We start from the raw sequence: 27,540 nt of genomic DNA, 5'->3' as shown, positions 1-27,540 counted from the left end.
CATTCAGACTATTAGCCCGGTGCATTTTCAGTCGAAGCTTCTCATAAAAGGCCTTCTTGACACACACACTCACATAGCAGAGTTGCGCAACACTTACATATGACTGATGGAAAAATACTTGCAGACACACAATAGATGCATTGTTCCCACTCTAACACTCACGTCTACACAGACCTGACTTTCACTTTCTAGAGTTGCGCGTCAACTGCTATATAGGCTGTGTACTTTCATGTCATGTTCCTTGTCGATGTTAGGGTCTAGCGCTGCAACCAAATATATTTTTTGGTACAATTTGAAAACATTTTAAAATGTGTGATCCTTGACTACTTCTCCCAAGAAACGGGAAGAAAAGCTATAGAAAAGAAATAGCTTTTACAGTTACATGCTGGTAATATTGGACCCCAAAGCGGAGCTAAAAGTCAAAGCAGTTTGGTTTATTTGGTTAATTAAAAATTGTACACTTTGACCGTGAATTACACAAAAATACACAATGAATCAATTAACCTATTATCCTTAAGGCCCTGGGTGCTGTGGGCGTGTCTTGGATGACAGGACTCTGCAGCATCGCGTGGACATCAGGGGCGGGGCCTCTGGATTGGCAGAAATTAAATTCTCATTTTCTGTCAGGCATTCTCACTGTCGTGCCCTCCAGTGACGCAATTTTTCTATGCATACTATTAAGATTACAAGCATTTGTCTACAAGATCTTGAAAATGTACAATTGTAAACAATTTTTACATACACGTGTACATACGAGTATATTAGGAAAAATAAACTTAATAGAAATTGGATTAATTTTTCAAATTTGTATTAATTTTAAGTTTAATTTTGAAGTGGAGAGCAGTACATATTTCACATCTTTATTGTTGAAGTAGCAAAGTGAAAAAGCCACATACATTTATAGGCAGGACCATGCAGATTGTTACCTTGGACATACAGTAGTTGAAAATATTACAGTATGTGTTTCTTGAGTGGAACTCCAAAGACTGACGCCACAGCAAATATTACAATACAGTTTATCAGCTACAGTAGATGATCAATTCAAGCACATTTTTTCAGTGATATCACCTGTACATGTATTTTACATACAGAAGGGAATACTGTGCGGCGATACAACGCATGTATGAAACACTGCCTATACACATACTGTATCTACAAGCATTGAGTTTACTATCAACTTGAAATGAACTTTGTTAAGGATATACAGGTGAGGTCACAAGTTTACATACAGTCATCATCACCCTTAATGATTGATTTGAACTGTTCTTTTTGCAGGATGGAATGATAATACATGTACATCTTCACTGATTTCTAAAAACAAGAACTGGGGCACAATTCTTAATTAATTTTCCTTTTTGTCGAATTTCAAAAAGGATACATACATGCTCACTTGTGTTTTTAAAAATCATTTCATCCTGCAAAGAGAATAAACTAAAGCATTAGGTAGCAAAATAAACGTAAACGTCTGACCAGAACTGTACATTTCTTTGACACCAAATTACTCTATAGTAGTAGAATTACATAACACCAAATAAAAGAACGCAAAAGAAAGTGATCAAGACAAAGCTCATGTAAAACTAGTACAGAATCATCACTTTTTTAGTATTAAGTCTACATCTGTTACAACTTCATAAAAAATTGCTAAAGGGGTTAGATGTAAAATGTTACTGCGCTACGTATTGTCCAACAATCCCCCATTCCATGCCATCTGTACGCATCATCACCACATGCCAAGTCAATTTTCCGTGTAAACATCACACTGGCTTTGTTTCTGCTAACATTTACTCACATTTGCTGTATCCATAGAATTTTAATACCAAAAAACAGAATTGGAATTTTATTCTGAATTGAAAGGGAACCGCAAACGTGTGCATGCCTTTGATGAGCAGTGGGGGAAATACGTGTTTGATCACCTGCTGATTTATTAAGTTTCCCCCCCTTACAAAGATATGAACAGTACATCATTTTATGGTAGATTGATTTTAACAGAGTGGCAGAATATTAAAAAAGGCAGAAAAAAAACAAAGGTTAGAAAAGAATGTGTAACTGAAATAAGTATTTATTCCCCTAGCAACCAGCAAACATTCTGATGTCCACAGCGCGGTTATGTGTCCATGAAACACACAAATGAGTCCTGTTCCTTCAAGAAAGTAGTCTTAATCTCAACTCACCTGCATAAAAGACATCTGTCACACAAACATTCTTTTCCACTGAAACCACTCCAATACCATGGGCAAGACCAAAGAGCTGACTGGCCTCAGTCACCCTGGCTCTGGAGCGCCATGCAAGATTTCACCTGGTGGGGTAAGGATGATTGTGAGAAAAGGTGAGGGAGCAGGCCAGAATGATGAGGGAGGAGCTGGTTGATTACGTCAAGGGAGTTGGGAGCACGGTCAGCAAGACAAGCATTAGTAAGACACTTTGTTGTAATGATAATTCACACAAGCCTTGGGAGAAATGTGATGTGCTTATATGACACCAAAATGGAGGTGGGGATGTTTCTCTGGCCCAAATTTCTCCTGAGTTGTGTGCAACCAAACATCTGACCTCTGTGCTTGCCATCCAGGCTTTCTCCACCAACTACTAAAGCACCTTTTTATTGGGATCAAATACTTATTTCACTCCATCTAATGCTACTTATTTTTCCCCACTGTTTCCCCGCATTTTTCAGCATAACACCACCTAACAAGCGTTGCACTCATGTCAGCGCATCCATGCAGGTTTGACGCTAAATGGAGGCCAGTGAGAGCATCATGGGTGTCATGAAGGTATTAAAATCATTCATTGTTATTCCAAGAGCATGCCAAATATTTCATTATTTAACCACTAAAGAGCCCCAATAATTCTTCATTGTTGAAGAAAGCTTGCTCAGGACAGCCCGCTGGAAAATGATGACTTTACTTGTTTTTTGTCTACTATATATTGTGCATGATGTAGTGTTGTCTGTATACTCATACAAGTATAACACCTTGATAGGGTAATGGTGAAGCACTTGAGAAAGCATACAACAAGTCATGGACATCACATTCGTGTCAATGGCACGGCTACATCAAATACATGAAGAAGTGTTGTACTTAGCTGTAAAACAAGTATATAAATGGCCTCTATTTAGAAAAGCACAGTCAAGACAAATAAAGCTGCAAGGTTCCAATCAGTGACACCAAGGTAAGAAACATTGACTTTGCTGTACTATACCATAATATTCTGGGTGAAATCCCATCAGAACTCCTTAGGCTCACCGTAGTCGTTGTACATGACAGTGAGCATCTGCTCATCACAAGCTTTGTGTACGTCCTGGCCCATGTCAGCCCAGTTTATCCCAAAGGTCTTGGTGTCAGTGTAGCGACAAGAAAGGAACTTGAGAGACATCCTGCGAAGGCCGATCTTGGGCTCCTGGAGAAGACCTTTACACCACGGGGACAGTTCATTTAGCTGGGAGAGGATGAGGCCAGCCTTCCTGTTGAAACACAGCACACGGCTAAATAAACCACATTTCACCACGCTCTCTATCACTTGTGTAATTCCAATGAACCTCTTAAATCCGGGGCCATTTTGCTAATAAGAATTAATAAATCATGCTGTTTAGTGGTTGAATATGGCCTGTTATTAGTCAAAAAAATATGCATATTTAAGCACATTTTACTTCTTATTTTTTGCCTAAATTAAGCATTTTCAAGCATGAACATGGCTACATGAAGTGAAATAAAAATCAAAGGCATTCAGAAGATGTATTCAAAAACATGACGATATGTAGTATTCTACACTGGCCACTAGGTGTCATTAATGTTCGGTGAGACAAACATCCCGTGTCAGGGATTGTGCCTGTTATATTCAGTATATATAAATGTATTAATAAGTCAATGATGCTGTTTCGTGGTTAAATACGGCCTATTATTAGTCACAAATATGCATATTTAAATAAAATGTATGTATTTTTCAATTTTTTAAATTAAGCATTTTCAGGCATAAAAGTGACTAAATGAAGTAAAATAAAAATATAAGGCAATCATAAAGATGTGATGATGTGTAGTATTCTTGAAAATGCTTAATTTAGGCAAAAAATAGTTACATTTTGCTTAAATATGCATATTTTGTACTAATAATAGGCCGTATTTAACCACAAAACAGCATGACTCATTTATGAATATATTTTTAGAAATTGGTTATAGAATGATGCACCAAACTTGATTGCCGGAACAAGAGGCTTTTATTGCGGCCGTCACCCACGTCAAGCTAAAACTCAACTTTGACCCCCAGCGTCACTTCCTGTCCGCCACTCACTGAGCTTCCTCTAGCACCGTAACACATACAGCAACACGCACAAGTGTTATTTATGTCTTATATGACTTATTTTCTCCTGGTATGTCTACTATATTGGGTAATAGGAGTGTAAAGTTGTTTCATGTATAGAGGGCTCTAATGTTAAAAAACGCATTTAGAAGGTGGTAAACAGGTTTTCTATGCTCTAACTACAAACATATTCCATTTAGAAATAAGGAATCCTACTTTGTGGAAATTCACTAGTCACGGTCGGGTCTGGAACTAATTAACCGCCATAAACAAAGGATTGGTACATCAAAACATATTAAAGCGTAGTTATTTCCCATCAAATAAATAGTAAGGGGATGGGGCCTTGGTGGTTGTTACAATAATACTGGGTCTCATAAAAACGTAAATGGTGGAATATGAAGTGGTTATTGCACATGCTCAGTACTCAGCTGGCAAAGGATTGTGGGATTTGTTTGCATTGTGCGGAATGGAGGCGGTACAGGTTTACATTTTGTCAGACATTTATCATACTTGTCCTCCAAACTCTCCGGGGGGTTTTGGTGGTCATAAACGGGATGTTGACAGATCTCATAACCATTTACCAATCACCATGGTCTTCAGTCAATGTTGATCATATGTTTTGTCGGCTTTCGGCTTTTGCATTTGGGATTGTTTTGCCAGATGCCTTTCCTAAAAGTCTGAAAGGCCGATCTTTCTGAACTTGTCCTTTTGCTCATCGATAAAATGCCATAAACCGTGATGAAGATGTCCTGAGAAACTCCAAAGCTAACATGGCAGCACTTCAAAACCTGAAAAGCACATGGAAAAATATAGATTTCATATTTTAGTATCTTCTGCAGCTCCAATGGGCCTAACCGAGGACATGGTCAGGACTGACAGAGTGAGCAGAAAAGATATTCTCCCTGTCTTGCCAAAGCATCTTAAATTTCTGAGTAAGCAGCCAAGTGGTGCGTTTTAAATCACGGGTACGCCTGTAGTGATGACAAGGTCTGGCCCCCGCAAGAAGACGTGTCAAACCTTTGGTGAGTTCTACTGTGACTTCAAACATCAAGCAGAAAAACAAGGAAGGCCAAAGAGTCTGCTCAGTGTGAGTCAGTATGTTTCTAAAAACAGGAATGTCCAAATATCTTTGGCAGTAGCCAAGTCATTCATTAGTTTCCCGGTATTGCATAGTTGGAGTTGATGCTGATTCAAAGCCCACATGGTTTCTTTTTTATCAGCATCTTGACAAGCTCATGAAAATCTACTTAGTCCTCATTGTTTGTGACAAAGAAGTTAGAAGGTTTTCTTAACATTTCTAGCTGCTTTGGCAACATGAGACTGTGTGCGTGCGTGTGTGTGTGTGCGCGTCTGTGTGCATGACTTGTTATGTATTCAGTTTTTCCTACGGTGTGCTCAAGTGTCCATCTGCTCTGTTGTTTACCGTCTACACTTTTTCACGTACACTGGATGGAAAACATTTTCTTCCAAACGCCAAACGTGTAAGGTAAAAATAAGTCACAAACCAATCATATTCATTAGATGAATATTAGATTATTATTATTACAATTATATTTCATTTATTTATTATTATTATTTCAGTAATCCCTCATTTATCGTGGTTAATTGGTTCCAGACACGACCGTACAAGTGAATTTCCATAAAGTGGGGTTCCTTATTTAAAAATGGAATATTTTCATGGTTAGAGCATAGAAAACCTGTTTGTAAATGCAGTTTTTAACATTATTAGAGCCCTCTAGACACAAAATGACACCCCTAGAGTCACCTATACACTCCTATTACCCAATATCGTAGACATAATAAGACAAAATAAGACATTCAAGACATAAATAAGGCTCATGCTCATGTGTGTTGCTGTAAATATGTTCTGGTTCTAGGGGAGCAAAGTTGGAGGGCAGACAGGAAGTGACGGCAAGAGTTTAGAGTTGAGTTTTAGTTTGGCATGGGTTCCCGCTGCACACAGCAGCCCATGTTAGGGATTATTGTGCCTTTTGTGAGATCATTCAAACCTGCAATAAAAACCTGTTGTTCTGGTGATCAAGTCTGGTGCTTGTGTGTCTCACCCAACATTACAGTAACATTACTGACACCTAGTGACCAGTGTAGAACACTACATATCGTCTTTGAATGTGTCTTCTGAATGCCTTTTATGCGTGAAAATGCTTAATTTAGGCCAAAAATTTGTCAAATTTTCTTAAATATGCAATTTTTAAAAAAACAATAATAGGCTGTATTCAACCACAAAACAGCATAATTTATTAATATATTTTTGAAAAACCATGATAGAATGAAACCACTAAATTTGAAACACGAAATGGAAATTACTGTAAAATTAAATTATTATACAATTATTATGATATTATTATTAGGTCTGTCAAAGCTACCACTTAAAGGTTAATTAATTTAATTAATTACCTTAAAATTTTTAACATACTATTATACACAGTGGAACCTTGGTTAGCATCCGCCCTGGTTAGCAAGTTTTTCGGTTAAAAAAAAATTTACACCAGAATTTTGCCTTGGTTTGCGTGCATTCTCCTGTTAGTGTCCAACATGGCATGCGTGTTGTCGTATTGTTAATACACTGCGTGAGTCCATCTATGTGACCAGAAGTTACGTCGTCTGTCTATGATGTCATCAGCGGTTGACTCTCAAAAACACAAAACACGTTTTTATAGTTTTACAAATATAGTTTTACATGTATAAAACAATTTTACATGCATATAAATGATGAATAGAAGGGATACATGAACATTTAAGGTTACTTTTACCTTCACTGAAGACATGACTGTTCCCTAAGACACAATGTGGCAGCGAGATCAACCACCACCACCTTCCTGTTTGCAGTCATGTCAAGAATCACATCTTCAATAAAGGTAAAAGTAACCTTAAATGTTAAAATATCCCTTTCATTTGTCATTTATAAGTACTTTGAATGGTTTTCTGCTTGTAAAAGTAGAATTGTAACACTAAATAAAACATGTTTTACGCTAACCAAGGTTCCACTATATAAAAGGCATGCCTTGTGGGTTGTAGATGTGTGTATAGTTTTGCATGTATGTTAGTGTGTAAGTGTTATTTTGACACCCGCATAGTCAATGTAGTTGTGTTGTGTGTTCCATTTGTGTTGGTTTGTGTTGGTTTTGATGGCACCGTGAGTTAGCTACAGTAAGTGCATCTCTGTTTGTGTTGTGTGTTGGCAGAGTGTTGTTGGCTTTTTGCATTCAGATAAAAAACACTTTAAATGTTTAAATGTTTTTTAGTTCACTCAGACAAAGTAACAGAGCATTATGTCTGTAAACGTTCCTTAGCACAGCTTTATGATAAATACTCTTTTCTCACACTGAACTGCACGCATTCTGTAGGTAAGTCACATTTTCCTTTTACCCGGTGGAAAAAAGACATCTTTGTACTCTATTCTGTTGTAGCCACACATTCACTTGTATGGACTGTACTAATTGTGCTAACTTATGTGTACTTTAACGGAACACTTTAAATGCTTTCCAATGTGAAGCTATTAACAACTACCTTCCATTTACATGGGGAATCCACAGACAGAGAAACGGTAGGAATGAGGGGAGCTTTGACTAATCAGTTTCGCCTGCGAAAATAAAAGTGTGTACCACAAACTGCCATTTAGGTTTTATATGACACACATGTCTCTGCTTATAAAACATGAAGGTACAATTTTATATGCTGCTTGTTTGGACGGAAAGCTGGGGCCCGTCCCTGTAGGAGCTTTACCAAATGACCTTGGTGGTGATCACAAAGGTTAAAAAAACAAACTTTCAATAAACTTTCAAAAAATTTTCCAATTGAAACAAACAAAGACAGCACTTTGGAATCTGGAAGTACAACATCTGCCGTCGTTCATTTCAAAGCACCGTTTCGTTGGCGACACATCAGTAGAATTCGGAGATTTCATACTACTCTAGCACCATCTTTCCATGTACACAATATTGCACTTAAGGTTGATATGATCTTTTTGCATCCACAAGCAATAAGAATATTTCAGTTTATTCCTGCTAAGCAGCATATTCCCAATAAATAAATGTTTTGATGCTGATCAAAACCATTATTTGTATGCGTACAATGAAACCCATTTAGGGCGGCCATGTTTATGTCGACAAGCTGTCTATGTCTGGGGTGTCCAAAGTGCGGCACGGTGGCCATTTGTGTCCCGCGGCTGGTTTCTTATTGGACTGCAGCACATTCTAAAAATAGAATTTAACAAGGAAATTAAAAACTGCAAAAATCATCAGTAATTTTACAATAAAGTCAAACTATTAAGAGAAAAAACTTGTAATCTAACAAGAAAAAGACATAATTTTACAAGAATAATATTGCAATATTATGAGGAAAAATGTCCTTTTAGTAGCAAGTTGAAATATAAAAGAAAAAAAGGTTGGGGAAAAAGTTCTAATATTATTGGAATAAAGTCAAAATATTATGGGAATGAAATCATAATTTCGAGAAAAAAATTTACAAGAAGAAAGTTGAATTAGCTGGAAAATTAAAACAAGCAACAGCAGAAATAAAAAAAAAAAACAGCTGTAATTTTACGGGAATAAAGTCAAAATATTAAAAGAAAAAAGTTGTATTCTAAGGACAAATAATGTTCCAACATAAAATGACAAAGAGTTGTCTTTAAATACAAGTATAACTTTTTACCTTTTTTTAGCCTTTAAAAAAAAAGATAAATATTAAAAGGGGTCCTCTGATATAAATAGATCAAGACAAGTAAATAAGACATAAGCAGTGAGCTGGCATTGTTCAACTACAAGCTGCAACTATTAATGCTGCAGTTCAGCCACTAAGGAACTTACAATCTGCCACTTATGTATAATGCAAGAGATTGTTTTTTAAGCGGCTGATTGGTGTAGTGGGTAACGATATTGGCACTTAGCACAGGGGACTGTGGTTTGAATCCTAGTGAGGGTAAATGGCAACGTATGCAATATATATTATTAGCATTATTTTTTTTTAATACTGCCAGCCCCCACAGTGTCTGCCAAGAAAAAATCTGGCCGATTAGGTCCCCACTGAAGGCCAGCCACTGCTAAAAAGCTTTTGTAAATACAACCACTGTGTTTTCAAAGTAGGAAGTAAACAAAGACAGCACCTTGGTCCTAGTTCATCCTCACACCTCCAGGTGAACTCTCCAAAGCTCTCGTAACGCTGATTGTAGTGGTAGAGCACCCGATGCAGTGTTGGGGCGCCCAAGTCCATCAGAGTGTTGTACGCCGTCTGCTGCTCCTTCCCACTGGTGTAGCCATTGAACAGGTTGTAAATTTTATCGGCTATTTCTGGAAGGGCACAAACAATATGCATCATCAGCTTCAGGCAACACTGATGGACTTCAAACTGTTTTGATGGCAAAAACAACTGTCAGACAGTGACGGGACTTTTGCAGACACTTCAGTCTCTTGGGCCGTCACATTGTAAATGGTGCTTTTCATCACGGGCCACAATAGAGATGTATCCACATGTTTTGGATGCCAATAGTCTGTTCAAGACAAATACAAACGCAGTCCAAAGTCGGATTTGTATTTCACAACACACCATTTCCAGGCAATAAAACTGACAACAGCATGGCTTGAATGGCGCATAATTCAGTCATTGGTGCATAATGCAGCAGCTCATTTCAATGAACAAATCAGCAGTAGGCTAACTGTTAAACCATGTGCTAACATCATTTATAATCAGCAAAGAAGATGTTTGTCTTGTAAATCGGCCACAGAACACGAAGAACTTCCCCCATATCCCTGTTTTTTCTGGAGCAAAAGACTCTCAGACTGATTAATCACACTTGAATCCACTGTTGAACCCACACTGAAATACAGCTGCCCAATAGAAAATGAATTTTTAACCCTTTTGTCCTTCTGTATTATTTTCCGCCGTCCCCTATTTGTGTGCTAGACATGTTATATGTCGCTCAGAAGCTTATTTTGTTGAGATTTGAATGATATGCATGATTCCAGAATACAAACATACGGTAACTGCAGGCTTGGTCAGTCGCAAGCATAAACATAAATGCAACTCACCTTGGGAGCCAAGTCATGTCAATCGCAGGGCACATATAGACAAACAACCATTCACATTCACACTCACATTCATACCTATGGACAATTTAGAGTCGCCAATTAACCTAACATGCATGTTTTTGGAATGTGGGAGGAAACCGCAAACCCAAGCGGAGATTCAAACCCAGGTTTTCCCCATCTCCTGACTGTGTGACCAACATGCTAACCACTCATCCACCGTGTCAATGTTGTAGTAAATATAAATACAAGCAGTCCTTGGTGTACGTCCACGACTCACTGTTAGGTGATTTTTAGTGTAATCTGGATCTTATACCTAAATGACAGTTAAATGAATACTTAAGACAAGCTGTATACAGAACACATGAAGGATATAAAGCACGATGATAAGATTAAATACAATAATTATTGAATGAAACAGTCATAATAAAGAGAGAACAAGTCCTTACTTTATCCCTCTGGTTGTCTTGCACACTGAATGGGGAGTTAACAAACGGCAACAAAAGTGACGTTGTCCTCGCTACGCGCAACTACTCAAGCAAGTCTGGTACAGTCAAACCTCGGTTAGCATGTTTTTCAGTTAACGTAAAAAATGTACACCAACATTTTGGCTCATTTGTGTCCATTTTCCGGTCAGCGTACAATATGGCGCCTATCTTGTTGTTTTATTAATACACTATGTGAGTCCATCTGTCTTCTTAATATATTTTTCTCACACAAAACGTTCTTGTTTGCATCCTATTAGCTTGCTAATACATGGAGGCAGGAAGCAGAGGTCAGCTCTGTCATCCATCTATGATGTCATCAGCGGTTGACTGTAGTTCTTTGCTAACTAACACAGTTACACCACAAGTCTCAAAAATGTCAACACAAAGCATGTTTTTATAGTCTGTCTGTTACAATTGTAGTTTTACATGCATAAAACACTTCAAAATGCATATAAATGGTGAATGAAAGGGACAAATGCACATTTAAGGTTACTTTTACCTTTATTAAATATGTGATTGTTGCCAAAGACATGATGTGGTAGGGAGATCAACACGGACACCACCTTCCTGTTTTGCTATGAGTTATTTCTGGAATTCTCACCTTCTTTATCAAAATGCTGGCAGTTGCAACTTTCCTTGGTTCCATTTAGGGTTATTTTGCAGCCGTGATCAAAAGAAAGCAGAGACTTAAGGTGAGGAACACCATTGAATTCATGAAATAACTCATGGCAAAACACAAAAGTGGTGTCCATGTTGGTCTTGTTGCCACATCGTGTCTTTGGCAACAAACACATCTCCAGTGAAGGTAAAAGGACAGTAACTTTAAAGGTTCATTTAGCGCTTTCATTCATTTACTCATTAATGTACTGTATTTACATGCATTTTAAAGTATTTCCTGCATGTAAATATAATTATAAAAGTATAAAACCGTGTTTTGTGTTGACATTTTTGGCTATCTTGAAAGGATTATTTGGATTATTTCTTGTGGGAAAAATGGATTTGGTTACAGTACGTTTCAGTTAAGAGTCCGACCTTCTGGAACGAATTAATGACGCTAACCAAGGATCTACTGTATTTACGAACCAAACCTCTTTGGTCGAAACTAAGTGTTTAAGTAATTTATGGGAGTGAAACATCACATCAAATTATGAAACATCAATATGTTGGTTGATGGGTGGACTTTCATCATAAAGGCAAGAAACTCCTGTGTAACGAAGCAACAGAAAATGTGAACCGTGCATCAACGATGCGCCTTTTGAGTTTCTCTTTTTTTATTTTCCAAACAATCATGACAAAACATGTTGAAAAACAAGTTAAGTGTCAGTAAGTGTCAGGAAGCCATGGAATTTAGTTTGCATGAAGTTGACTGAACAAAGACTGAACAAATGTAACCAAGGGTTTCCAAATGGAGCACCTTTGGAACGCCAATGCTAACTTACATCCAAGTCCATACATCCAAACTAGCTATTCTAAAGGCACATGTTTCTAAATAAAATATAGGCCAATCTAAAAAAAAAACCCTTCTTTTTTTCAAACTCCTATTTGTAAGTGTTAGCCACTTAGCCACGTTCTGACTGTTGGGCGAAAAAATTCTGTTTGTTAGCTTTCAAAGGAGTGGTTCAATGACAGCTTCACAGGCATGACTTTTTTTACCCAATAAATCCCATAATGAGAAGGGGCTTTTTCTGAAAACACATCACTTGCGAACCAAACTGTTGATTCATCCCTTCGCCTGTGCTTCTTCGCTCACCTTGTGCCTTGACATCATCCACAGTCGGGCATGGAGTTTTGATGGTGACCTCACTTGGAGTGGAGCGGCGTCCAGTGTTGTCTACTGCCCACAGCCGAAACCTACATAGACACACACACACAAAAACATTGTAATATTTAGTTATAGAAGACCATGTAGGCTATACTAATTCAGTTTGTCGACCACATTCTGTGATGAGAACCTGCCTTCCCAATCACTGAACGCACATGCCAGCATTTCTCTGTGTTAATATCTCCACTCAGTGTCTGAAACCTTTCTTCCACATGCACTACTACAGCCTAGAACATGGCTAGGCAAAGTTTTTGATTTGTGAGCTAAAATTCAGGGCCAGAAGCAGACCAGTTATGCAGCTATACTAGGGCCAAAAGCTTTGTACTTGAAAAAATACAGTTTGAAACTGAAAATCAAATTTTGATAAAAATAAATGCTAATTTTTTTTCAGGTTAAACATAATAATTCACTCTGTTAATTCTAAACAATCCATCCATACATTTTCTATGCCGCTTATCCTAATTAAGGTCGCGGTGGGTACGCTGGAGCCTATCCCAGCTGACTTTGGGTGAGAGGCTGGGCGCCAGCCAATCACAGAATTCTGAATAAATTATTTATTTTCATTTTTCACATTCATATATTTTGATGTTTGAGAGTCTATTTTTTCAGATTCAATATTGTACAGTCACCGCTGTTTGTTATGCTGTGTTTTCAACAATTTGATGTCTTTTTTCAACACACCATGCACACTCACATGTTTAAAACTCATCATTTCAACGACATGTAGCCTACATAAAGAGTTAAGTTGAAATGTTTCAGTTCCTACGTTCCCTGAAGGCAATGTGCTAGGGGAAAGTCCACAGCCATTTTGTTAAGCTGTTTGTCATAATTCCACATCCCTCTCATTTGATGGCATGCACCCCATGCAAAAAGAAAATATTTGAACTTGAAAAAAAAGATCTGAAAAGTGGAAAAAAATTAAACTGCAAAAAAAAAAAGATTTCACTCTAAAAAAAAACCCCAGAATCTCAAATACACTCCTGATAAAAAATTTAAGACCAGTTGAAAAATGTACCAGTTGAAGAATTTACATTTTGCGCTGTTTGGTCTTAAGGGCGTTCTAAGTAGAGCTTCAAAATGCAAAACGTAGAAATGGGAGTGAGATTATTTTGAATGAACTATTTATTGCTCAAAGTGGCCGAGTGATCGGAGCATTCCTGGTACAGTATTTATATATGATGCATATGGCATGTTGTTAAAGTGTTATACCGGGGTATAACAAACCAACTCAAAAAACAGAATTTTACAGATTTATACTGAATAAGACACCCAGAATGTACACGGATGAAGAATTTGGGATTCACAGTTTCAAGTACGAAATATAAAACATTGAACATCAAAGAGTGTGTTAGAGTTACATGAAACGTAAAGTAAAAGTAAAGTAAAAGTAAACATGAAAACCAATGGTAAAAGAAACCCAAGGCCCTGTCTACACGGGAACGTTCTTGGGATTTCTGTTTTTGGCAGGTTGAAAAAAAAGTTGCGTCCACACTCTGCCGGATTAATATATAGTTGCATCCAGACGGGAACGCATCACCGAGTGAAAATGATGTAATACACAAGGCACACCTACAAGCGGCGCAGTTAACAGGCATGCAGACGGAACCACGTGATACTCCAAACCATGGAAGAAGAAACAACGAATGCGCATAAGGCTGTCGTCTTCCGCTTACAAGAAGTGGAATTACTTCTGCGAGTCATTATGAAGTATAAGACAACAAAATATCAGGAGAATGTCAACTGTCGAAATATTCAGGTGTTATGCTAGCTTGTTTGGAAAAAGTACTGTTTCAGGTCACGGCGTTCCCATGTGGACGAGAGGCTGAAACGATAAAATACTTTGCCGTTTTGACCTGAAAACGTTTCTGTGTGGATAGCCCCAACATCCATCCATCCATTTTCTATATCGCTTCTTCCTCATTAGGGTCGCGGGGCATGCTGGAGCCTATCCCAGCTGTTATTCGGGCGACAGGCGGGGTATACCCTGGACTGGTCGCCAGCCAATCGCAGGGCACATATAGACAAACAACCATTCACACTCACATTCATACCTATGGACAATTTAGAGTCTCCAATTAACCTAACATGCATGTTTTTGGAATGTGGGAGGAAGCCAGAGTACCCGGAGAAAACCCACACACGCACGGGGAGAACATGCAAACTCCACACAGAAATGCCCAAGGGAGAATCAAACCCAGGTCTTCCCGATCTCCAGACTGTTATTGTGTTGGCCAATGTGCTAACCACTAGACCACCGTGCTGCCAAGCCCCAACATGTCTGATTAAATATCAGGCTCTGGCTGCTTTATAAACAACCCCCCCACTCTCTTTTGTATCAAAGCCTTGTCAGCGCTGCTGTGACGCAGTAATGTCACGTACATAACTGGAAAGCACAGAACCTCTAGTTTCAGAAATTATTTTGAAATGAGCAAACATTTCACGGCTTAAAAATAGCACTGCAAATTGGCAACAGCGTCTGTGTTAAAGATATTTTTTAAATATTGGGAAAGGTTGGGCAGGGCAGAATAGGCCATAGTTTGCACATGCCTGCGTGAGAATGTGTTCTATTTCTTCTTGAAGGGAATTCAACTTGTGTAATAAGAACCTGCATTCCTACTCCGGCCAACTAAATGCCAACATTTCTCTGAATGAATATCCCCACCCAGTGGCTGCAGCGTGCGTTTCATGCACTGCAGCTGAGAACGAGGCACACACGGTAGATAAATACCATTTGCGTTATCCTCAGTCTGCAGATATTGCCTGCAGGGATCTTGACTGAAACCAGACTTGAAAAAGAATAACTTTGTTTTGAACAAGAGATTTCATCACATTTCCAACCTCAGAACCTGATCTGTTTGGAGCAAATACAAAGGTACGCCTCACATGATGACATAATGTATGCACATACTGTACATACAGTTCCTCTCACACCAAAATGTTCTCTGACAAGATGCCAGTGGCTGGAAGGAAGCTGCCACTATAAGATATTAGGAGAGAGACAGGGCTTTGGCTTGATAGAACAGAGCATGCAGGAGTCCTTCTGTTGGGATGAACGTTTTAGCTTGTGTCGCACTGCAGACGCCATACATCAAACCATTTCTTGTCTGCTGCTCATCTTCTCTTTTGTTTATCTCTCTCTTGATCTTTTCCTCAAGTCTCATTTCTACTTCATTTCCTCTTGAGTCTTTGTAATGCTTCAGTCCCGGCAGCTAAGCGTGAGCTTGTGTGCAGATGAATGCATACATCTCCTTCATGACATGTCATGAACCGCCACATGGAATCTATAAACTTTTTATGACTCATTAACAATTGTCTGTTGATAAAGTCGTACTGATATTTATACACAATTACTATAAGACGTTATGGGAATTGAACATTAAAAGATCATTGTCAGTCATTTTTTCCCATTCCAGTTGAATGCAAATTGATCTAATCTGCTTTGCTAAAAGGGATTACAAAACCAAAAAATTTGCACCCTATGACCCGTGACCTCAAAGTCATGGCTTGCAATAGCATGATAAAGTCAGTGACATGAAGCCAGAAGATGCCATACAGCTTTGGGCTTGACTTGCACTCATCAAGTCGCTAAGTGACATACGTTCGTCCCTTGCCACTCTATCACGGTTTTTCAAAAATAAGTACATTAATGGTGACGCAATTAAGTAAATTGTTGCTGTTTGATTATGGCCTATTATTAGTAAAAAAAAAAAAGCATATTTAAGCATATTGTACGCATTCTTGGCGTAAATTAAGCGTTTTCAAGCATGAAAATGGCTGAAAGAACAAAAATACAAATATAAGGCATTCAGACGACACATTTAAGGACTTCATCTGTAGTATTGTATAATGGTCACTAGGTGTCAGTGATGTAAGTGTAGCTAGGGGTGTATTGTGTAGATGTGAGCTGCTGTTAAGGGTGTGTGCTATAGAGGGCAGTGACATTCTGCATGCTGGGTTGGAGCTCGCTTTTAGGAAATGAGCCCATAGAAGAAGAGCACTATTGTAGACAGTTTTGAACTGTTGATGCTGTTTTGAGCATCTACTTGTAAGACAGTGCCCGGTGTCTATTTCAAATAAAACAGATGACTAATTTACAGCCATCCTGACGTGCTGTCATTCAACCATTACATTACATTGATGAGACAATGCTTAGGCTTAGGCTGCTGCCTCGGATAAGCGTAAGATCGATGGATGGATAGATGATGAGACAATAGCCACCACAGAAAGTATACTATCCAGAAAATAAAACACAAAAAACAAGGAACTCTCCCACTGCGAACATGTGAGTCTATGTTATGTTTCATTGATGTCTAATATCTCTTATTTTCTGTTATTATAATGTCTACTATATTGGGTAATATGAATGTAAAAGTAATTATCGGGGTGTTATTTCATGTCTCAAGGTCTCTAATAATGTTTAAAAAAAACATATTTAAAAGGTCATAAACAGGTTTTCTATGATCTAACTATGAATATTATTTCATCTATAAATAAAGAATCCTACTTTGTGAAAATTCACTTTCAGTGGTTGTCATGTGACAGTCATGTGACAATCCCAGAATATGGCTTTCCCAAAATGGCAGCGTGTACAAAATGTTGTACACTTGGTTCAACAAGTGACATTTTATCTGACATTTTGATGTTTTTTTAACCATTTTTCACGTGTTTGTCGCAGTTTTGCTACGTTTTTGTTTGATTGCAAAATGTGGATGAGGTCAACTGAGAAGTAAGCAAAGAGGGACATTTGCATACTCTTGATATTCAATGTTTTACAGCTCACAGTTCAAATTGTAAATTCAAAATCCTTTATTCATGTACATTCTCCGTGTACAATTGAATTCCGTTTATTGAGTTGGTCTGTTGTTATACCCTGGTATAACACATTTAGGATGCAGTAGTATCAAACAACTGCCAGATATTTGAAGTAGAAAAAGAGACTATCTTACATATATGTGGTGTCAGGCTCCAGGCAGCGAACGATCATGCTGACAGAAGAGGACAGGAGGTTGGGAATGTCTCCTAACATCACGCATGGAGACCTGGCACCAGACCAGATGTCATCCACGAAGCTCAAAAGTGATTCTGAAGCACAGAGAGACAGGCAGTGAGTGACATAATCAAACCCATTAAGTGGTTCAGCGACATCCTATGTACTGTACAGTGGTGTGGAAAAGTGTTAGCCACCTTCCTGATTTCTTCTCTTTTTTTGCTTGTTTGTCACACTTAAATGTTTCAGATCATCAAAGAAATTAAAATATTAGTCAATAACAACACAACTTAACACAAAATGCAGTTTTTAAATGAACCTTTTTATTATTAAGGGAGAAAAGAACCAAGGTGAGCGCATGAACGCCAACCGATATGTCGCATTTGTTCAAAAGTAGTAACGAGGAAGAGAAGAAATATTTGCATGCGCACCTCAAACGCAACCTGTTCAGCTTTCCCAACAGGGAAAAAAACTACCGATGGAGGTGCAGCGTTGTCTTCATTCCGACAGGCAACGCTTACTGAGGCTTTTGGTTGGCAAAATGAACAAAACTGCGCAAAATGGTGCACACCAGTGTTGCAGTGTTGCTCGCTCTATTGCAAAAGAAATGCAACCTTTCAATACGGTTGAAAAGGCAACATTTCGGGAAATGTTGGAAATGTTTGACAGACAGCAAGAATTGCCTGGGAGAATGTACAGGACATGTCACAAACAGCAATTCCTTGTACAACAAGCATCAGCTCTGAGAGAATGTTTAGCACGCCTGGCAACATTGCTACTCCAGAGAGATCCTGCCTTAAACCACACAAGGTCAACATGTTGGTGTTCCTTGCTCGGAATCTGGCAAATTAAGTGGATTGAGTGCATATGGCCTGTGGCTCGTCTGCACTTTTTTTTGTTTACGTGTTGTTCTTTGTTTACTTGGAATAATACTCGATGTTCATTATTTTTTAAAGTACATAGACTTGATACTCCATTTTATTTGTTTTTATTGTTGTGTGTGGTTTTTGTTGCAGTGTTTTTTTTGTAACAGAGACTGGGTCTATTTTTTATTATTTTTGGTAATGATTGTGATGTTTATTTAAGTGCAGTTTTTGCTAAAAGAGACTGAGAGTCCATTTTATTTGCATTGGGTTTTTTTTGTCTTTTTTTGTTTAATTTATTATGTTGTTTGTTTAATTGATTTTATTTAAAAGCTCTTGACATTCCAATTACAATTGATTTTATTTAAGAGCTCTTGATATTCCAATTACAATGTTAAATACACTTGAGAAATTAAAGTTTATTGCTTTTGATACACTGCATTCACATTATTATGATATATAATAAATGAAATAATGGTCTCATAAAATGTTGTCAATATCGATTATCTACAATAATCTGTAGGACAATTATCATCCAGCAAAATTTGTTATCATGATAAGCCTAGCCCCACCCCACCCCGTTACAATAGAACTTAACTGTGGTTTATCACACCTGATTTGAAGTACTCTAGCCACACCAAGGCCTGATGACTGCCACACCTGTTGTCAATCAAGAAGTCAGGACCGGGAAGACTTGCTGTAATAAATGGAACTATAAATTCTGCTGTCTACCAAAAAAATCCTGAAGGAGAAGGTGTGTTCTGTTTGTGACTTCAAGCTGAAACGAACTTGAGGTTTTTCACATTCCAAACAGTCTCACTTTTCCTGCAATTGTACGTTTTCTGCACATCATTTCAATTCAGATTCAGCTCTTCAGCATTTGCCCTCAATTTCAACACAAATTGCCTTCTCTAGTTGTGTGAATGTTGAGATGTAGTCAAGGCCATTTTTCATTGATTTATTCCCCTACGTCTTATTCTTCTTATTCCACCTCATTTTTTTGCCCACTAGCTCCTCCCACATTTCTCAACCAATTCAAAGCAATGCAACATGAAAATGTGCAGCACACTCAGGAAACGCTGGTTATCTCTCAGGACTATTTTCTGTGACAATTTTCCCATTAAAAATTAAAGGGTAATTTATGTGGCTCCCCCCCACTGGTGGAAAATCATTTCCCATTACTTTAACATTCTGGTTATTCTACAGCGTGACATGGCTCAGGAGCTGGAGTGGGCTGTCTATCGCAAGTTTTCTAAAAATTCCCACATTTTCCATAATTCTATCTTTTCTGTGACATTTTTCCCATTTGTAATGGACAATTCATTGGTGGAAATTCATTGTAAATTTAACATTACATGTAACATTCTGCTTATTCTATGTATGGTGGCATGACTTAGGTCATAGAGTGGTCGTCAACACATTTCTTGGGTAATCCAACATTCACGTGCAATTTCTACTGAAAATCTACTTTGTATTTAATGTGCATGACATTTTTGTTTGTCCAATCGAAACTGCACAAGTCACCTTGGTTTCTTGACATCTGAAGCAACACATTTATTCCATTAGGACCCCCCCGAACCCCCCAGCACCACCACCACCACCCTCTCATCTTCAGGAATGTTTTGAAGTTGATGGTGGAACATGCAAATGTCAATGTTTTCCCAGCTGCTTCAACGTGCGTCAACAACATTCAACAAGTTGTGTGTTTGCTTGGAGAAGCCAAGTGTGTGCAAACGTAAGTGAAATGAGCTGATGGTGCTCACAGGTGGTCAGATATGTCTTCCCTGGCAAATAGCTGCTAAATACATTTTAGTGAGAGCCAACAGGGAAAAGAAAAAGTTGAGCAGCTGTCAGAGAGATGTGTTTGCACAAAGTTCAAACTGACAAGAGTGGAAGTAGCGGAACAGTATTTGGGGTGAAAAGTGACTTTGCGAAACGACACCGATTAGCATGTTAATTACTCCTGTGTTGACACAATGTGTCGTGAAAATGGAGAAAGGAGGCACTGTTAAATGTTTTTTAAGAAAGGTAAATTGATCTCTCCACGGGAAATTGTGCAGCACAGTTTACAAGTTTACACAAGTATGGCAACAACAGCGTGTATTTACAAATTTACTGCTTAAAATGACAAACAGAACCATCAGCTTTTCCAAGAAGCAATGTCAAAATCAACTGAAAATCTAAAATAATACTATAATACTGGGATAATACTGTTTACGGTAATGTGGGTGACCATATTTTGATGATCAAAAAGCAGAACAATGAGATACTCAAATGATACTAGAAATGTACTCAAATATCCCTTAGAATTTCAGTACATTTAAAGTATACTTCCTCTGTATGGATAGAAGCTTCTTATACAGTAATTCCTCACCACTTTGCGCTTCACATTTTGTGGCTTCACTCTATTGTGGTTTTTCGAAAATATATTCAACATATATTATATGTAAACCTGTATTAAACATATAATATATAAATAAAATATAACAATTTGTAATACAGTGAAACCTCGGTTGGCATCCGCCCCATTTTGCGTGTTTTCTGTTTTACGCCACAATTTTGCCTCGGTGTGCGTACATTTTCCAGTTAACATACGATATGGCGCACGTCTTGTTGTGTTATTAATACAGTGTGTGAGTCCGACTGTGTTCTTAATGGATTTTTATCACAATATGTCCTTGTTAGCATCCTTAGCTTGCTAACAAAATCAGCTACGTCGCCCGTCTGTCATCAGCGCTTTACTCTCAAAAATGTTAACACAAAACATTTTTTTATAGATTTACAATTATAGTTTTACATGGATAAAATAATTCTACAAGGATATAAATGGGATGAACCTACATTTAAAGTTACTTTTACCTTCATTTGAAGACGCCATTGTTCCCAAACACACAACCTGGCAGTGAGATCAATACCTTCCTCTTCAACACCACCTTCCTGTTTTGCTATGAGTTATTTCTTGTCAGTAACACTATTGAATTCATAAACTAACTCATAGCAAAAATTAAAGGTGGCATTTCAGAGGAAGGTGTAGATCTTGCTGCCACATCATGTCTTTGGGAACAATCACATCAACAATCACATCTTCAAGGAAGGTAAAAGTCACCATAGATGTTCATTTACCCCTTTGATTCATCATTAATATGTTAATATTTTGAAGTGTTTCCTGCATGTAAATAAAACTATAATCGTAAAACTATAAAAACTTGATTTGTGTGATTTACATGTGTGGGATTTCTGTTGTCAGTACCGTTATTCTTCAATCTGAAGCAGCTGGATTGCAGTGAGCAGCCCATTAAAGGCATTTAAGGAACGCCACTGTGCACTATCATGCCGAGTAGATAGCTTAATGTGGGTGGCCGGAGGAACACAGAGTACACATTTTTTCACCTCCAATGTGTTTTCCAATCAAAGGAGATGTGTAATACAGTGAACACAATGTGCTGCCATGGCACTGATAGACAAGACTCAAGACCAGGGAATAAAAATCACACACAGAAACATAAAACTGTTTTGTAGGTTGATGCACCGCAGATGATTTAAGTAGGCAATATTTCACAGTCCATGGATAAAGCTCAAGACTTGAAAACGACGCGGATACTTTGATTTCTCTTGATTCCTGCATATTCATCTGACGATTTTGTCATCGCAAATCCCAGTGTGTTCTCTTTTATGTCTTCATGTCCTCTGGATTACAAGAACAACCCCTGGATTGCAACCACTTTGTATTTCTATGTACTGTCGCATCAGTCAAAAATGTGTCAGGAAGATGAAAAAATATATATAAGTGGCATTTAGCTGTATTTATGATGACGCTATCATCAGAGCGAGCGTCATGGCATCACGCCTAATGACTTTTCACAAGAGAAGAAGATGAAGCCAGAGGGAGTTTTTTTTCCAATGCCCTAACAACAAAAATATTGCATTTATAAATTATAAATATAAATGTAAGTTTCCGCTGCATGTAATGGATTGTGGTGCAACGCCACAGTTAAATAAAAGTTGCTACACCTTGGAAATGAGAAATGGGTTGTGTGTTTTTTTTTTTTTTAATTTTTTAATGTGAAAACAATGTTAATATATTTTATGAATGGACATATGTGCTTCATCACGGGTGCCCATTATGGCGATTGCCAAGGTAGCGTGGGTCGTGTGTCAGCTACATCATAACCATCCACTTTGTAGTCAGTCTGCTGACATTAAGCCCCCTCCTGATTTGCTCATTTGCTTCGGCGGCAAAAAAAAAAAAAAAGTGGAGAAAAAAGTGGAGAGCAGATGTCGGCAGCCACACACGGATAATGCAACTTTCATCTTTATTCTTCGGATATGGATAAACAAACTGCGCGGTAAGATGCCTATATCTATAACAAAAGTTATCTATTCACTTGAAGCGACCAGTTACTGTATGTAGAAACGTATAGTATTTTATAGCAAATGCTAACTGGACGTTATAAGTAAATGTATAATGAACGCTGTGTAAATATTTTTCACTGACATACATACTTTCACTTAATGTACACAACTACTGAGGAATTATGTGTAATTATCTTAACTGCCATTTTGATTTGAATTGCGAATTACTGAATGATTGGTGAATTACTGAATGATATCAACTATTTTGATGACCTGTCAACTTTGAAACTGTATGTGAAATACTAATCACTGGTATTTAGTATAGTAGTTGCAAAGTTTACCAGTTTGATTTTATTTTCTATGCTATGTTTTGTGGGGCCGCACGGTGGTCTAGTGGTTAGCACCTTGGCCAATACAGGAACAGCCTGGAGATCGGGAAGACCTGGGTTCGATTCTCCCCTGGGCATTTCTGTGTGGAGTTTGCATGTTCTCCCCGTGTGCGCGTGGGTTTTCTCCGGGCACTCCGGCTTCCTCCCACATTCCCAAAAACATGCAGGTGAGGTTAATTGGCGACTCTAAATTGTCCATAGGTATGAATGTGAGTGTGAATGGTTGTTTGTCTGTATGTGCCCTGCGATTGGCTGGCGACCGGTCCAGGGTGTACCCCGCCTGTCGCCCGAAGTCGGCTGGGATAGGCTCCAGCATGCCCCCGCGACCCTAGTGAGGATGAAGCGGTATAGAAAATGGATGGATGGATGCTATGTTTTGTATAGCTGAAAAAGTGTGAGCACGTGTGAGTGTAAACGATGGATTACTGTCCAACAGTCACTTTTATTACAAATAAAGGAGGAGAACGCCAACATCAAGCTAATAGGAGGGTTTAGAGGGGGGCGAGCGAGACGTGTTTCACAAATAGACATTTTTTATGGCCGTATCAATTATTTGCACTTTTTGCCATTGGCTGGTGGTCTTGGGAGTAACCCGTGCGCAAAACAGGGGTCTACTGTATTTTAAATATATTGTTCTTGGCACAGAGCTACCTGTATTGAAAATTTCAGAGCCACGATATTTGATTTGTTTTGTTGGTAGATTATTTATCTATATTTGAAGTCATATAGCTCAGATTTCTGTATATTGTGTACTTAAGATAAGCAAAGTGTGTAAGATAAAAATGCCTGGTGGCATAAAAGGTAAAAAAAAATAAGCACTTCTGAAAGATATTTAATATATTTTGGTAGAGAAGTCTTTTATGAGTGAGACTATTTATTCTTGAAGCACTACAAAGAATAGAAAAGCATTTCCAAGCACCTGTTGCCAGATATGAAAGGTTCCATGTGTACTTGAAGAAAATGGGAACTGGATGAAGGAGACTAAAGCTATTAAATGGCCTTTTTAAAATATGCTCTGCTTATATTCTGAATGTAATAAGTATACATTTAAACATACCGGGAAGCATCGTTTGTATTTTCATATCTTCAGCGGAATGTTACCAATATGCACACACCAGTCTTTTACTTGTCCTTCAGCTGGAGATGTTTAACCTCCACATTCTTCAAGTGTGATTGGTTGGAAAATCAAAGACTGCCAGGAGATTGATGTGAGCTACGCCATCTCTCACCTTTTCAAGTTGTGCAGGTGTGTGTGAATGCGAATGTTTTGGCTCTTTAAGTCATTCTGTTTTTCATCACTTCTTAGTGGAAAGGATGGGTGGTTGAACCTTTTAAAAGCGCAAGACCTCGGTACTTTAGGCTGCTGGGCTGTATCTGCGTTGCAAATGGTAACTGTTCCACATCAGTAAAGACATGACCTCGTAACTAGAAGAATGTCATCGCAAAACTACTGATTTCAGAAAAAAATACAGAAGTCAGTTTTTGTTTCTTCAGTTTCTTGTTCATTTTAATGCCTGGCACAACTAAAGGTACACTTGTTTGGACAAATATAATGACGACGACACATAGCTCATCAGAGTTGAATACAAGAGTTTTATCTAGCCATTTCCATGGTTTTCTTGACAATAACCAAAATCACTCAATGTCTTACATCGATAGCTATGGGATTGTACTGCCAAAAATGTCAACTCTTATGAGCTATTTCTGTTGGCGTCGTAATATTTGTCCAAATAAAGGTACCTTTAGTTGTACCATGCATTAAAATAAACAAGAAACTGAAGAAACAAGGGTGGTCCAATCATTTTTTCCATGACTGTAGATTGATTTATTTTTGTTTCCCTTTGGTGCTGACTTTGTGGTAACAATTTTCTTAAATTTTCCTCATATCTTATTAGTAGGGATGTAACAGTACACATATTTGTAATTGGATTTTTGGTGCAGTGGCATACCGATTTCCTGCACGGTACACATTAAGTGAGAGACAGGAAGTGTTTATGGTGTCTACTAATGCGGTGCACTCCAGTATTTGGCTAGTGACAGTGCCAAGGAGAAGCCAGTGCTTGAAAAGCCTCTTCCTGTTTGGGAACACTTGCCTACCCGGTGAAATAGGAAAAGGGACAAAGACAAGTGGACATGATGAAAGCAGTGTGCCGCCATTGTTCAGTAGAGATGGGGAACAGGACTACAATACAACTATTAATACTACACTTCAACCAATAAGAAATCTTACTTTACTACAAATAAAATAATCATTCACACTCTTCAAAATCTTACTGTTACACTTGCGCAACCTAGCTAAACTTCTTAAAAGCTGACAGTAAGTACACACTTTGGGACAACACCCTGAGTGAAATACGTAAGCTGCAATATAATTGATGAGTGTGTATGCAATGTGTGTGTTTGTCAGCCATTTGCATCTGACATTTTTTTAATTCATATTTTGCATATTATATTTATGAACTGCACATAAAGGTAAGCGCAAGCTACAGGACATTTTTGTGCTATCTGGAAATGAGTCCACTTTAGATAAACAGGACATACACACTTGTTCTCGACACTTATTTTGTTTTTGCATTTCATATTGCTTTTGTACAACATCCACCATTCTCCTGTCTGCGCCAGCGTCCAAAAAAGGGGTTGATTACGTGTTTTCTAATTTGATTGAATCGGCCCTGGCCAATTGATAGCAGTTGCTGTGAGACAGCTTTCCCAAATACATCAATAAAAGAACGCAAGAATGAAAAAGGTGACTACAGGTATATCAGTCGATTGCTTAGAGGCAGCAAAAAATGGGTACATGCCTGTCTTACCTCCTCAGCATGTGATTTATATACTGTATGCTTTACAAGTCATTTGTTTTCCTCAACTTCTCTGTTCTCCCTCCTTTTCATGGCCGCTTTGTATTCTCTCTTCTTCTGAGTCCACACTGATGGCATTTCAAAGTGTGTCTGGTGTGTTTAGGCTGTCCATCAGTTACACTACGCAGACAAGTGGAATTACACAAACCAAAGAGCTCTGCGTGGGTTGATCCAAGTGTCTTTTTCCTTGCATAGTAAGTGAAACACAACCCAAACAGAATTTGTCAGAAAACACAGCACTCATGCTGAGAACTGGATCGTGTGTCCTAACAGCCAACAGCTCCACCATCAACCCTTTGTTTAAACTGTTCTCAGCCAGTAAGATTGAAAATGATTTACACAGTACTTTTACCTGTACATCTCATGTTAACCTTTATTTATACATATAGACAAGATTATAATTTGTGCATATATAACGAGAGAAAGGCTTCTTGAGACGTCATCTGTACTTCTGTGAAGAAGGTGTCGGACGTTTCGCTCCTCATCCGAAGAGCTTCGTCAGCGAACTAACAAGTGCTGGTAGCCTAGGCCTTAAATACAGTAAGAGTGGGTGGAATTGGTGTGCCAACACCCTCCTCCTATTGGTTCCTTACACTAAGACTGGGAGGAGTTGTGGTCTAATCCTCTCCTACCATTAGCACCTCCGATCAGAAGAGAAGTGTAGCTCCCTGTAGTTGTGTATATATAATTAAACAAGAAAACTAAAAAAACAAAACACAGAAAAATTGGAAGAATCTGCAGTAATTTTACAAGAGTCAAGTCTAAATATTAAGAGAAATAAATTGTAATCTAAAGTGAAACAGTTGTAATGTTACGAGGATAAGGTTGTAATATTATGAGAAAAAATATGTAATTTTAGTAGCATAAAGTTGAAATATTAAAGAAAGATGTTTTTTTTTTTTAAGTGATAAAGTGATATTATAAAAAAAACAACAACAAATACTTAACGAACAATGAATAGTTGTCATTTTTGGAAAATTACGTTGCAGAACAAGTTATAATCTTATGAGAATAAAGTCAAAATATTATGCAAATAAAGTCATAAAATAAAAAAAAAATGGGAAAAAAGAGCAAAGGCTGAAGTTCATACTAATAATAGGCTTTTTGAGCTATATGACAAAGCTGAGATGCAGTTTTTTTCTTGAAACACATATAACCTCTCAGCATATCTACATGTCTTGGTTTACAAAATATAAAAATCCGTTCATTTTTCAGTATGTGGCCCTCGCTGGAAAAAGTTTGAACACCCCTGAGTTACAGGTTTTATAAGCTGAACGTGGCAAGAAGAGATGGTAAATGTCGGAGCAGAAGGGGGCTGAGAGAGTCAGGACCGGCGTGACTTGGTGGTGTAAATGTGGATCTTGCCAAAGCAAGCCAACAGAAATTGAGTGTTTCTGCTGCACTGAGTGGCACACATTGTTACCATCGATGGAAAGGCTTTGTGTTTCT

At 38.1% G+C, this 27,540-nt stretch overlaps 1 protein-coding gene across 4 annotated transcripts in view; it reads right to left on the bottom strand.

Moving 5' to 3' along the window:
• Positions 1–488: 488 nt before the first annotated feature.
• The window catches only part of astn1 (astrotactin 1), a 368,837-nt gene continuing 341,785 nt past the window's right edge, over positions 489–27,540 (bottom strand). For 3 of the 4 annotated variants that reach the window (XM_054764852.1, XM_054764861.1, XM_054764869.1), the window contains exons 21-24: positions 17,588–17,723; positions 12,570–12,670; positions 9,413–9,596; positions 489–3,457 (exon numbers count right to left, since the gene is read on the bottom strand). In XM_054764852.1, the coding sequence (XP_054620827.1) occupies positions 3,220–3,457; positions 9,413–9,596; positions 12,570–12,670; positions 17,588–17,723 (659 nt within the window). In that variant the 3' untranslated portion in view covers positions 489–3,219. The remainder of the gene's footprint in view (positions 3,458–9,412; positions 9,597–12,569; positions 12,671–17,587; positions 17,724–27,540) is intronic. The other variant, XM_054764874.1, reaches the window with a different exon arrangement.

Source organism: Dunckerocampus dactyliophorus, chromosome 2, assembly GCF_027744805.1.
Source record: "Dunckerocampus dactyliophorus isolate RoL2022-P2 chromosome 2, RoL_Ddac_1.1, whole genome shotgun sequence".
Classification (NCBI taxonomy): Eukaryota; Metazoa; Chordata; class Actinopteri; order Syngnathiformes; family Syngnathidae; genus Dunckerocampus; species Dunckerocampus dactyliophorus.
This window is presented reverse-complemented; position numbering and strand designations above follow the sequence as displayed.